The sequence below is a fragment of the Nannospalax galili genome, unplaced genomic scaffold, assembly GCF_000622305.1.
Source record: "Nannospalax galili isolate Female #2095 unplaced genomic scaffold, S.galili_v1.0 scaffold724, whole genome shotgun sequence".
NCBI lineage: Eukaryota > Metazoa > Chordata > Mammalia > Rodentia > Spalacidae > Nannospalax > Nannospalax galili.
This window is the reverse complement of record NW_008350617.1, coordinates 562,220-575,770: the sequence shown is the minus strand read 5'-3', so window position 1 is coordinate 575,770 and position 13,551 is coordinate 562,220. Positions and strand designations below refer to the sequence as shown.

At 40.4% G+C, this 13,551-nt stretch overlaps 1 protein-coding gene across 1 annotated transcript in view; it reads left to right on the top strand.

Moving 5' to 3' along the window:
• The first annotated feature begins 200 nt into the window (after positions 1 to 200).
• Itch (itchy E3 ubiquitin protein ligase) overlaps positions 201 to 13,551 on the top strand; it is a 22,956-nt gene continuing 9,605 nt past the window's right edge. Inside the window, exons 1-4 of the mRNA XM_008847893.3 lie at positions 201 to 370; positions 3,822 to 3,942; positions 4,492 to 4,596; positions 10,002 to 10,098. Coding sequence (XP_008846115.2) covers positions 261 to 370; positions 3,822 to 3,942; positions 4,492 to 4,596; positions 10,002 to 10,098 — 433 coding nt within the window. The 5' untranslated portion in view covers positions 201 to 260. The remainder of the gene's footprint in view (positions 371 to 3,821; positions 3,943 to 4,491; positions 4,597 to 10,001; positions 10,099 to 13,551) is intronic.

The following is a 13,551-nucleotide window of genomic DNA, read 5'->3' as shown; positions in this document are numbered from 1 at the left end:
GGGGGGTCTTTTTGAGACAGGGTCTCCCTGTAGCTCCAGCTGTCCTGGAAATCACTATACAGACCAGGCTGGCCTTGAACTCTCTGGCCTTGAACTCCAATATTTTTAAAATTTAATATTATATCTTAATGCTTATTATTTAAGTTCAGAGGCCTTGAATTTAACTAAAGCTTTTGAATTATTGTTGAATTGATATATCTAACAGATAGTGCTCATTTCATTTGTGTAGAGAAAACAATATTGAAGAATGTGGTTTGGAAATGTACTTCTCCGTTGATAAAGAAATTCTAGGTGAAATTAAGAGTCATGATTTGAAACCCAATGGTGGCAATATTCTTGTGACAGAAGAAAATAAGGAGGAATATATCAGGTAAGAGACAGTATTTCCTGGAAAAAAAGGAAGAAGATGCTGACGAGATGACTCAGTGGGTTAAGAGCACTTGCTGCTCTTTCAGAGGACCCCAGTTTGGTTCCCAACACCCACATCAAGAGGCTCACAGGTGCCTGTAACTCCAGCACCAGGGATCCTGGCCTCTGCAGGCACCCACACACTTGTCATACACACATATACATAAATAAAATAAAGCTTTAGAGCTGGGCGTGGTGGCTGCAGGTCTTTAATCCCAGCCCTCAGGAGGCAGAGGCAGGTGGATCTCTGTGAGTTCAGCTTGGTCTACATAGTGAGTTCCAGGACAGCTGGAGCTACAGAAAGACCCTGTCTTAAAAAGACCAAAATAATAATAATAATAATAATAATAATAATAATAATAATAATAAAGCTTTAAAAATAGACCAATAGGGACTAGAGAGATGGCTCAGTAGTGAAGAGCACTGACCGCTCTTGCAGAGGCTCTGGGTTCAGTTCCCAGCATCCACATGGCAGTTAACAACCATCCATAACTCCAGTTCCAGGGGATCCAGTGCTCTCTGCAGGCATTGCACAACACAAGTGCACTTACATACATGCAAGCAAAACACTAATACACATAAGATAAAAATCAGTCAAAAAAGCCAAGCATGGTGACACATGCCTTTAATCCCAGCACTTGGGAGACAGAGGCAGGTGGATCTCTGAGTTCAAGACCAGGCTGGTCTACATAGAGAGTTCCAGGACAGCTGGGGCTACCAGAAGACCCTGTCTCAAAAAAAAAAATAAAATAAAATAGGGGCTGGAGAGATGACTCAGCAGTTAAGAGCACTGACTGCTCTTGAAGACCCTAGTTCAGTTCCTAGCACCCCCATGGCTGCTAACAACCATCCATAATTCCAGTTCCAGGGGATCCAACGTCCTCTTCTGACCTCTGTGGGCAACACTGGTGCTCTTATATACAGTGGCAATACACTCGTAAAATAAAAATATAAATAAAATGCTTTTTTTTTTGTCTTTTTGAAACAGGGTCTCCCTGTGGCTTCAGATGGTCTGGAACTTGCTGTGTAGGCCAGGCTGGCCTCAATTGCACAGAGATCTGCCTGCCTCTGCCTCCCAAGTGCTGGGATTAAAGGCATGCACCACCATGCCCAGCATAAAATACTTTTAAAAAAATCAAAATAAGGGGATTGGAGAGAAATATAAATAAAATGCTTTTTTTTTTGTCTTTTTGAAACAGGGTCTCCCTGTGGCTTCAGATGGTCTGGAACTTGCTGTGTAGGCCAGGCTGGCCTCAATTGCACAGAGATCTGCCTGCCTCTGCCTCCCAAGTGCTGGGATTAAAGGCATGCACCACCATGCCCAGCATAAAATACTTTTAAAAAAATCAAAATAAGGGGATTGGAGAGATGGCTCAGCAGTTAAGAGCACTGGCTGCTCTTGCAGAGGAACCATGTTCGAATCCTAGCACCCCCATGGCAGCTAACAACCATCTGTAACTTCATTTCCAGGGGAATCTGACACCCTTCTCTTACTTGCGAAGGTATTACATGACATGGGTGCACCTACCTACGTGCAGGCAATATACTGATACACATAATAATAAATAGAATTTTTTTAAAATCAAAATAAAAGAGAGGATGTTCCTTTTGACACAGTTTAACCTCTTTTTTTTTTCTTTTTTATTCTTTCTTACGTCTTTGTTAATAATTACCTAATAATAGTAAAGTATTTTTGTTTTGTTTTTATCTTTTTGAGAGAGGGTTTCCCTGCGGCCCCACCTGACCTGGAACTTACTTTGTCGAAGAAGCTGGCCTTGGTCTTACAGAGATCCGCCAGCCTCTGCTTCCCAAGTGTTAGGATTAAAGGTGTACACCATCATGCCCAGCTTTAAAGACAATATTGTTAAAAATATTTTCTTTTGTGCTTTTGCATTAATCACTTTTATGTAGGCAGTTATTTCTCATTTTTATATCAACCTTAAAATAAGAGGTTGTTTTATTTGGAGGGGCGGGGTCTTTTTGAGACAGGGTCTCCCTGTAGCCCCAGCTGTCCTGGAACTCACTATGTAGACCAGGCTGGCCTTGAACTTACAGAGATCCTGCCTGCATCTGCCTCCCGAGTGCTGAGTTAAAGGCGTGCACCACCACGCCCAGCCTAGATCATGGCTTTTAAATAGCAATTCTGTAGCACTATGTCAACATAAAATACTATTGAAAAGAATCTCAATTTTATATGATATTTTCATGGGGACTGTTGTGAAATTAGTTAAAATTTATAAGTAAAATAATGGTATATGGTACATCCTTTCTCATGCTTTGCATTGGTAGAAAGCTTCGTCTTGTGTCATTAGTTCATTGATACTTTCTCACCAGCAAGTCTGTCCCAAACAGTTAAATTTAGCTTATCTGCTTTTTTTTTTTTTTTTTCGGTGTTTTTTTGAGACAGGGTCTTCCTGTAGCCCAGCTGATCTGGAACTCATTATGTAGACCAGGCTGGCCTTGAACTCACAGAGATCTGCCTCTGCCTCCCAAGTGCTTATTTGCATCTGAAGTTCCAATTTGTAGGTGTTTCACCTGATTTTCCTTTCAAAACTAAAAATGCACAATTTTTTAAAATATTTTATTATTTTTATTTTACGTGTATGCGTTTATTGCCTATATGTAGGTAAGTGCACGCAAGTTGTACAATGCCTGTGGAGGACAGAAGAGGCTGTTGGATCCCTGGAACTGGAGTTTTGGACAGTTGTTAGCACCCATGTGGGTGCTGGGATTCAAACCTGGGTCTTCTTTCTGCAAGAACAACCAGTGTTCTTAACCACTGAGCCATCTCTCTAGCCCCAAAAGTGCCCAATTTTAATTATTACCAATTACTTTGAACAGTATTTTTTGGCAAATAAGTCATTTAAATTTTTAGTTAATTTAAAATACATTTCTAAAACTTATTTTTGTTTTCTAAGAGATGTAATTTACTGCCAGGCTTGGTGGCTCACGCCTAAAGTCCCAGGTTTCACACATACATGGATATTACACTCATACACATAAAAGTAACATTAAAAAATTCTTAAGTAAATATTCTGAAACAATTAATTTTTATATGATTTTAACTTATGAGAGATGAAGATAAGAAAATTGAACTCTAGAATTTTTGGTAAAAAATAATTTTTTTTTTTCAAATACTTTGAAGCATGACATGGTGGTACATCCCAGCCATTGAGAAGCTTAGGCAGAAGGGCTGTGTTGAGTTGAGGCCAGCCCAGGCTACATAGTGAGATCATGTCACAAAAATACAAAAAAATTAATAAAAATTAAAAAAAATTATAAAAGGCGTTCTTGCTACTCTACTTTTGTGTATAGTTCAGGTTTCATAATAAAGTTTACATTTTTAGTCCTACATGCAGAACTCAAAGGTAAAATCTAAACTTCCTGGTATAATTTCCATTCCTATTTGCCAGAATGGTAGCTGAGTGGAGATTGTCTCGAGGTGTTGAAGAACAGACACAAGCTTTCTTTGAGGGCTTTAATGAAATTCTTCCCCAGCAATACTTACAATACTTCGATGCAAAGGAATTAGAGGTAATGAATTTTTCTTTATTCCAGCATGCTAGTAAATAATGCCTTTGGGTATCTACTTTAAAATTATGTTTTTCACCAGGCCTGGTGGCACATGCCTTTAATCCCAGCACTCAGGAGGCAGAGGCAGGCAGATCTCTGTGAGTTCAAGGCCAGCCTGGTCTACATAGTGAGTTTCAGGACAGCTGGGACTACAGGGAGTCTCATAAGGACCAAAAAAAAAATAATAATCTTTTTCATCTTTTTAGTGGCATCTGTATTTTTGTATGATAGCAGATGTTTGAGGCATCCTCAGTACTTAAAACCTTAATTTATGCAAAAGCAAGAGTATTACCTAAAATTTAGTATTGCTCTTAAGGCTTCTGTAGTTCAGTGACCTTTTTCCCTTATATATGAATGCATGATGCTGTACATAGAAACTGACCTTCCCTAGTAATGTAGATACAATTCTTGATGTATCGTTTACTGAAGCTATGCTTATGTTAGTCTTATTTATGTCAAACATTTTTTGTAATTACCTAACAAAATAATTTGTCTTTTTCATTCCTAAAGGTTCTTTTATGTGGAATGCAAGAGATTGATTTGAATGACTGGCAAAGACATGCTATCTACCGTCATTACACTAGGACAAGCAAACAAATCATGTGGTTTTGGCAGGTTTGTTTATAAACTTAGACACAGCATGAATTTTTTTTTTTAGAATTTGCCAAAGTAAGTAACAAAATGCACCAGTATATATGGGACCCTTTTCCATTCTATGCATTTCAGTAATATAAGAAGTGAAAATCCGGGCTGGAGAGATTGCTCAGTGGTTAAGAACACTTGATTGTTCTTGTAAAAGACCGGGGTTTGAATCCCAGCACCCACATGGCAGCTAACAACTGTCTGTAACTCCAGTTCCACGGGATCCAACAGCCTCTTCTGTCCTCCATGGGCATTGCATGACACGGGTGCACTTACCTACATGCAGGCAATACATGCATACACATAAATATTTTTTAAAAAAAGAAGTGAAGATCCTCTGAAGACTGTTACTGGGTAACACTTAACTTGTACTTCACCCAGAGTCTTAAGATAATTCCAGAAGATAAGATTTATTCATTTGCATTTGATGTCAGTGCTTTTGGAATCTTATCTAGTGTGGTTTTCATGATTTTTACTTCATTAAGAATTAAATAATGTTCAAGTGACAAATTTAACATCTGGCTTAAGATGATAATCAAAATTTGTCTGCTGCTGTAGGGTCTGGGGAGATGGTTCAGTGGGTAAAGTGCTTGCTCTGCAAGCATTCGGACCTGACTTTGGATCCCCTGAACCCACATAGAACCAATTTTTACAGGTTGTCCTCTGACCTCCACACACCTGCTATGCACACACCTGCCCATATACATACATATATAAAATGTAATTTTAAAAAATTAAAAAATAATGCTGGGTGTGGTGGTGCAGACCTTTAATCCCAGCACTCAGGAAGCAGAGGGCAAGTGGATCTCTGTGAGTTTAAGGCTAGCCTCGTCTACATAGTGAGTTCCAAGCCAGCTGGGGTGACAGAGAGACTGTCCCTCAAAAAAGAAAAGAAAGGGAGGGAGGGAGGAAGGAAGGGAGGGAGGGAGGGAGGGAGGGCTGGCAAGATGGCTCAGTCAGCTAAGGTGCTTACCACCAAGTCTGGTGACCTGAGTTCAATCCCTGGGACTTATATGGTGGAATGAGAGAATAGACTCCTGGAAGTTATCCTCCTGACCGTCATATACCCACTGTAGCAACACACAAATATACACATAAATAAATTATAATTTTACAAACAGATGAGAAATAAAATTGAACGATGCTTTGCATCATTAGATGTTAAGGAAATGCAAATGAAAACCTCAGTGCGATATAACTTTGTGCAGATTAGTTAGAAACGTGAGAGAGGAATAACCTTTGATGAAGATGAGAAGAAACTGAAACCTTCGCTCATTGCTGTAAGAGTGTAAAGTAGTATGCTGCAATGGAAAATAGCCTGGCAGTTGGTCAAAGAATTAAACATAGCCAGACATGGTAACATACCTGTAATATCAGCACTTGGCAGATAGAGGCAGGAGGATCAGGAGTTGAAATGAATGTCAACCTCAGCTACATGAGACCCTGTCTCAAAACAACAAAGAGTTAAAAGATAACATGATTAACAATTATGCTTCAAAAGAAAAGCAGCTGGGCATGGCGGCCTTTAATCACAGCGCTTGGGGGGCAAAGGTAGGCAGGTCTCTGCGTGGTCTACTAGGGAGTTCCGGATCAGCTGATGCTACAAGGAGAGCCTGTCTCCAATAAAATAAAATAACCAGAGACTCAACCAGGTACTGCTACATACCAGTGTTTTTAGCAGTGTTATTCAAGCACACCCAAAGGTAAAATTAGCCCTCATACCTAATATGAACAAACAAGACATGATATGAATATGTAATGGAATATCATGTGGCCTAAAAAAGGATTTAAACTTTTGATACATGATACAACATAAACCTTTTAAAACTTTATGAATTGGGCCTGGAGAGATGGCACAGCAGTTAAGAGCACTGGTTGCTCTTTCAGAAGACCCTGCTTCAGTTCCTAGCACCCCTTGATGGCTAATAACTGTCCGTAACTCCAGTTCTAGGGAATCCGATGCACTCTTCTGACCTCCATGGGCATTGCCTATGTGGGTGCACTTAGATACATGCAGGCAATACACTCCTACATATAAAATAAAATAATTTTAAAACATGAATTTGGAGTTGGGCATGGTGTCTCATCCTTATGATCCCAGGTCTTAGAAGACTGAAGCAGAAAGATTGTGACTTCAAAGGAAGCCTAGGCTACATAATGAAAGTCTGTCTCAGGAAGGAGTGGAAAAACATGACTTTTGGACTGGAGATTATATTTCATTGGTAAAGTGCTTGCCCAGCATGATCCAGACCCCAAATGAAATCCTTAGCACTGAAAAAAATGTTCAAGAAACAATGGGTGGGGGCAAGAGAGATGGCTCAGAGGTTTAAGAGCACTGGATACTCTTGCAGAGAACTCAGATTCTCAGTACCCACATAGTGGCTAAAAACTGTTGAACTCCAGTTCCAGGGGATACAGTGCCCTCTTCTGGCCTCTGGAGTATTGGAAGCACAAGTGCAGGCAAAATGCTCACACATGTAAAAAATAAAAGGCAAAAAAAGGAAAGACAATGAGGGGCTGAAGATACGGCTCAGTTGTGGAGTACTTGTCCAGGATGCACAGGCCAAGCTTGAGTTCAGTTCCCAGCACTGAAGGGGGAAAATATTTTGAGGAGGCCTGGCAGAGTAGCTTAATCCCAGCCCTCAGGAGGGAAAGACAGGAGAATCACTGCAAGATCAAGGCCAGCCTAGTCTACATAATGAATTCTAGGTTAACCTGGCCTACATAGTGATACCTTGTCTCAAAGCAAAGACAATGAGCAAGAACATGAATTTTATTTGTTGATTTGATGTTTTGGGGTTTTTTGTTTTGTTTTCTGGTATTTTTGAGATAGGGTCTCCCTATAGCCCCAGCTGGCCTGGAACTTGCTGTGTAGACCAGCACACCATGTTGTTTTGATTTTTTTATTTATTTTTTAAAATATTATTTTTATTTTATGTGTATGTGTGTATTGCCTGCATGTAGGTAAGTGCACCCATGTCGTGTAATGCCCACAGAGGTCAGAAGAGGCTGTCGGATCCCCTGTAACTGGAGTTATAGACAGTTGTTAGCTGCCATGTGGGTGCTGGGATTAGAACCTGGGTCTTCTGCAAGAACAACCAGTGTTTTTAACCACTGAACCATCTCTCCAGCCCATTTTGATTTTTTTAAATAAAGTCTCCAGCAGCTTAGGCTAACCTCCAACCTGCTATGTAGCCAAGGATAACCTTGCCTCCTCCCTCTATATTCCAACTGCTAATATTATTATAAGCATGTACCACCATGCCTGATATTAATTATAAAATAAATAAGCCATACACAAAAAAGTGAATGCATTATTCCACTTAAGCAATTCTTAGAATGGATAAATTTATTGAGACAGAAAGTGGAATTGAGGTAAACAGGCTGCAGGGAATTCGAAGTTGTGTTTAATAGATACTTAGTTTTGTTTAGGATGATGAAGAGTTTTCAAAATAACAATGATAGTTATCTAACAGTGTGGATATACTTAATGTTATTGAAATATTACACTTCAAATATTAACATGGGTAGTTGGGGAGATGGCTTGGTTTGTAAAGTGCTTGCCATGCAAGCATGAGGACCTGAGTTTGGTTCCACAGCACCCACATAAAGCCAAATTCAGTGGCACACACCTGTAATCCCAGAGCTGAGGAGGCAGAGACAGGAGGATCCCTGGGGCAGGCTAGCCAGCTAGTGTGGCTGAAACAGCAAGTTGCAGATTCAGTCAAGGTAGAGAGCTATTGAAGATATTCAAGGTTGGGCCTCAGCACACATGCATGCAATACATGAACAAGTACATACACCCACACAAAAAATTAGCATAGTAAATTTTGTTGGGTATATTTTAACCACAGTTTTACATGTATTTATTGTGTGAATGCAGCACATACATACCCCTGCCATAGCATAGTGTGCATGTAGAGGTCAGAGAACAACTTTCAGGTGTTGATTTTCTCCTACCATGTGGGTCCTAGGGCTTGAACTTAGGTTGTCAGGCTTGGTGGCAAGAGCCTTTGCCTAATGAGACCTCTCACAGATCTGTTACCACAATTTTTAAAAATAAAATTTTAGCTGGGCATTATACAGAGTCAAAGATGTTACCAGCAAAGAAAAATGCATTACTGCTGGGCGTAGTGGCATATGCCTTTAATTCCAGCACTGGGGAGGCAGAGGCAAGCCGATGTCTGTGAATTTGAGGCCAGCCTGTCTACATAGTGAGTTCCATGACAGCTGGGGCTACAAGGAGACCCTGTCTCAAAAAGACAAAAAAAATTTTTTTAATAAATAAATAAATAAATAAAATTTTAGCTGGGTGTGGTGATACATGCCTTTAATCCCTGCACTTGGGAGGCAGAGGCAGGTGGTTCTCTATGAGATGGAGGCTAGCCTGGTCTACATAGCAAGTTCCAGGCCTGCTGGGGCTACAGGGAGATCATCTCAAAACACCAAAAAAAGAAAAAGAAAAATTAAATGGCCACTATACTTTTTACAAAATTAATGTGAGAAACTTAAAGGTGCACTGAAATAATAGACAAGCTGGATTTGTGGCTCAGGCCTATAATCCCAGTACTTAGGAGGCTAAATAAAGAAATGATATTAGTTAAAATAGGGGGAAAGTATTTCTTACAAAAAAAAATGCTTCACACCAAAATATGAAGCAGGCTAGAAACATTCTGTAGAAATCTTATGCTGAGACCCAGAATTATACATTTTAAACTACCTAATTGTGGCTACATGTAGCTATACAGAAACCTTAAAACACTGAATAAAAGAGGTTATTTGGTCTAGCTGGATCAGAATTCCGTGAGCTTGATTTGTTCACAAAACCAAAACGTCTATACAGACTCACCTTTGTGACCTAAGTAATCACAAAAATGTCCTATAGGACAGACAGATATAAGAGGAACAGAAAAGGCTACCCTAGAAAAGCTGATCTTCATACCACATGAGTAGGGAGCTATAAGGCCAGCATGCACTTCCCTTCAAAGATGCCATCCTCAGGTTTATTTAAGGGAAAGTTGCTGAAGTTTTGACCAACACGGAGGTGCCTCCTCCATCCAATGTTGGGTAAAGTTATTTGTGGGGCTGGAGAGATGGCTCAGCAGTTGGAAGAGCACTGCTTGCTCTTGCAAAGGACCTGTGTTTGATTCCCATCACCCACATGGCTGCTGACAACCATCCATTAACTCCAGTTCCAGGGGATCTGGAAACAACTTCTGACCTCCACAGGCATTGCATGACATGAGTGCATTTACACACATGTAGGCAATACACGCATACACATAAAATAATAAATTTTTTTAAAAAATTTTATTTCTTGTTCAGTGAGCTATATGTAACATATGATGTATGTTTCTCTTTAAATGTGACATTAATAGTTTATTAAAGAAATTGATAATGAGAAGAGAATGAGACTTCTGCAGTTTGTCACTGGAACCTGCCGATTGCCAGTAGGAGGGTTTGCTGACCTCATGGGTATGTATACAGGACCCTTTTTCTATAAAGAAAATTGTTTACCATAATGCTGTTAGGTAATTGTGTATGTAGTTTATCAGAAATAACAAAGATAAATATAGTCTTTTTTAAACTAGCTACAGTTACCTGGATTTGTATAGACTTTTACTTTTGTAGTTCTTACCTCATTAGAACTTTTTCCCTGTTTCTTTTTTATTATTATTATTTATTTTTTATTTTATGTGTATGCATGTATTGCCCGCATGTAAGTAAGTACACCAATGTCATGCAATGCCCTCGGAGGTCAGAAGAGGCTGTCAGATCCCCTGGGACTGGAGTTACAGACAGTTGTTAGCTGCCATGTGGATGCTGGGATTCAAACGGGTCTTCTGCAAGAACAGCCAGTGTTCTTAAATGCTGAGCCATCTCTCCAGTCCCTTTCCCCATTTTTTTAAAGACAGGGTCTCATGCAGCCCAGGCTGGCCTCATACTCACTATGTGGCCAAGGATAACCTTGAACAGGATCCTAATCCTCCTGTCTCCACAAGTTTATTTAGAAGATATATCTAAATAGACAAATATTTGTTTCTATCTATAAGAACAGGTTTGACCTTGTGTTTAAGAGAGTATCAAAAGTCACTGTCTTTGAGTACTGGGAAATCATAGAGCACTTAGAAAGATGAGAGGTACTGACATGTAGTCTCGAATGCCTGTAATCCCAGCACTTGGGAGGTGTAAGTAGAAGGCTCAGGAGTCCAAGGTCTTAGCTACATAGCATGTTTGAGGCCAATTTGCACTACATAAGACTACATACTCTGTCTCAAAAAAACAAGAGGCCAGGAGTGGTGGTACACACCTTTAATCCCAGCAGAGGCAGGCAGAGGCAGGCTGATCTTTGTGAGTTCCAGGCCAGCTGGGGCTATAGGGAGACCCTGTCTCAAGAAGACCAAAAGAAAAAAGAAAGAAAAAAAGAAGTGACCTAAAGACAAACTTACCAATGATCAATATGGAGAAAAAGATAGATCTTATTTTAAAAGTATAGTGTCAGGCTGGTGGTATAGTCCTTGCCTAGCATGCATGGGACCCTAGATTTGAACCCTAAAATGAGTAAGTGTAGTGTCAAAATATAAATTTTTGGAGCCAATGAGATAATTTAGCCTGACAATCTGAGTTCAATCCCAGTACCTACATAAAGGTGAAAGGAGAGAAGTGATGCCACAAAGTTGTCCTCTGGCCTTTACACATGCACTATGGCATGCATGCATGAACACACCCACTAATAATTGTTATATAATAGTATATATTCTGTAATTATGTGTGTGTATGTTATATATATATTTGCATGAAATTCCATTACAGGCCAAGGATGTAATATGTTGAATAAAAAAAGGGAAAGGTAGCAGGCATAGTTGTGCACACCTTTAAGCCCAGCACTTGGGAGGCAGAGGCAGGCAGATCCTTGTGAGTTCAAGGCCAGCCTGGTCTACATGGTGAGTTCCAGGACAGCTGGGGATACAGGGAGATCCTATCCTGTCTCAAAAAGACCGAAAAAAAAAAAGGAAAGGTGACAATAAATAGGAATATAGGTTTAAGAGTGTACATGGTAGTTATATGATTTTGGGACAGTGTCAAAGGAAGATTAAAAAGAATAGAACAGGCAGGGGCTAGAGAGATGGCTCAGCAGTTAAGAGCTCTGGCTGCTCTTACAGAGGACCCAGGTTTGGTTCCCAGCACGCACATAGTGGCTAACAATTGTCCATAACACCAGTTCCAGAGCATCCAGTGTGCTCTTCTAGCCTCCGAAAGCATTACACATGTGGTGCACATACATGCAGGCAAACCACATTTAATTAATAATAAGAAACAGGCAACCTAAAAGGTAATTTGAGTATGTCATTTTTACAGATTCTCTCTGTCTCTTTCTTCCTCCCCCCCTCCCCAAAACAGGTAGCTAGGGCTGGCATTAAATGTAGGGGAGACTGGCCTTGACCTCCTGATCTTATTCCTTCTACTTCCTAAGTACTGGGATTATAGGCCTGAGCCATTGTGCCTGGTTTACGTGCAGATTTATTATTGTTTCACCTCGTTTGAGAGAGCAGTCATAGAAAGAAGGGAAAAGGGGGCTAGAGAGATGGTTCAGCGGTTAAGAACACTGGTTGTTCTTGCAGAAGACCTGGGTTCAAATCCCAGCACCCACATGGCAGCTAACAACTGTCCATAACTTCAGTCCCAGGGGACCCAACAGCCTCTTCTGTCCTCCACAGGCATTGCACGACACTGGTGCACTTACCTACATACAGGCCATACATGCATACACATAAAAATAATAAGAGGGAAAAAGAATGAGAGCAGTCATGTAATAGTAATGTGGCATGTTCTACTTTATGTTTCAGAATTGGCTCCATTACCTATTAATTGCCATTATTAACTCCTTATCTCTGTAGTTAGAAATACTGTAATGAAGGCTGGGCATGGTGGTGCACACCTTTAATCCCAGCACTCGCAGAGGCAAGTGGATCTCTGAGTTCCAGGCCAGCCTGGTCTACATAGTGAGTTCCAGGCCAGCTGGGGCTACAGGGAGACCTTGTCTCAAAAAGACAAAAAAAAAATATGCTGTAATGAATAGAAAGAAACACAAAGTGGGTTAACGTTTCTTCAATGTAGAACACCTTTAACAATTCTTTTTCATAACTATTTACTTATTTTATTGAATTCTATACATAACTACTTGTGAAAATGAGGATTGTTCTCTATTTTTGAGATGAGGTTTGTTTTATGCATTGCCGGCCAAAATCAGAATTTTCAGAATCAGGACAGGTAGGAACACTTTACAGAGGTGTATTATTGTTGGTTGGCAGGATTCTATCTGCAAGGCAAGGACACTTGCTTCCGGGAGAATTGACTTGGAGGCTCCCCTCTCTCCCCCACGTGGCTATTGAGGGTCAGAGCTGTTCACCTAGGAAGGTTTAAAATATACACCGGCAATTAAGCATGCTTGCGCGCTAGGCCAGCCAGCTCTCTCTGGCTTATATTTCAGGCCAAGAAGAACCATCCATGAGGCATTGTTATCAAATATAAAATGTACTAGTAATTTATATTTATACTGGATTTATGTAGGTAGGAAATGAGAAAAATTTTGTGCATGATTGTCCCACATACTTAGAATGTTTAGTGTATCTGACCTCTTCTAATTAAAAAATCCAGTAGCAGGGACTGGAGAGGTGGCTCAGCGGTAAAGAGCACTTGCAGGCTGAAGAGATGGCTCAGTGGTTAAGAGCACTGACTCTCTTGCGGATGACCCGGGTTCAATTCCCAGCACCCACATGGCAGCTCCGAACCATCCTTAACTCCAGTTCCAGGGGAATCCAAAGCCCTTTTCTGACCACTTTGGCATTGCATAACACGGGTGTGCTCACATACATGCAGGCAATACACTCATACACATAAAATAAAAATAATAAAGGCCGGGCATGG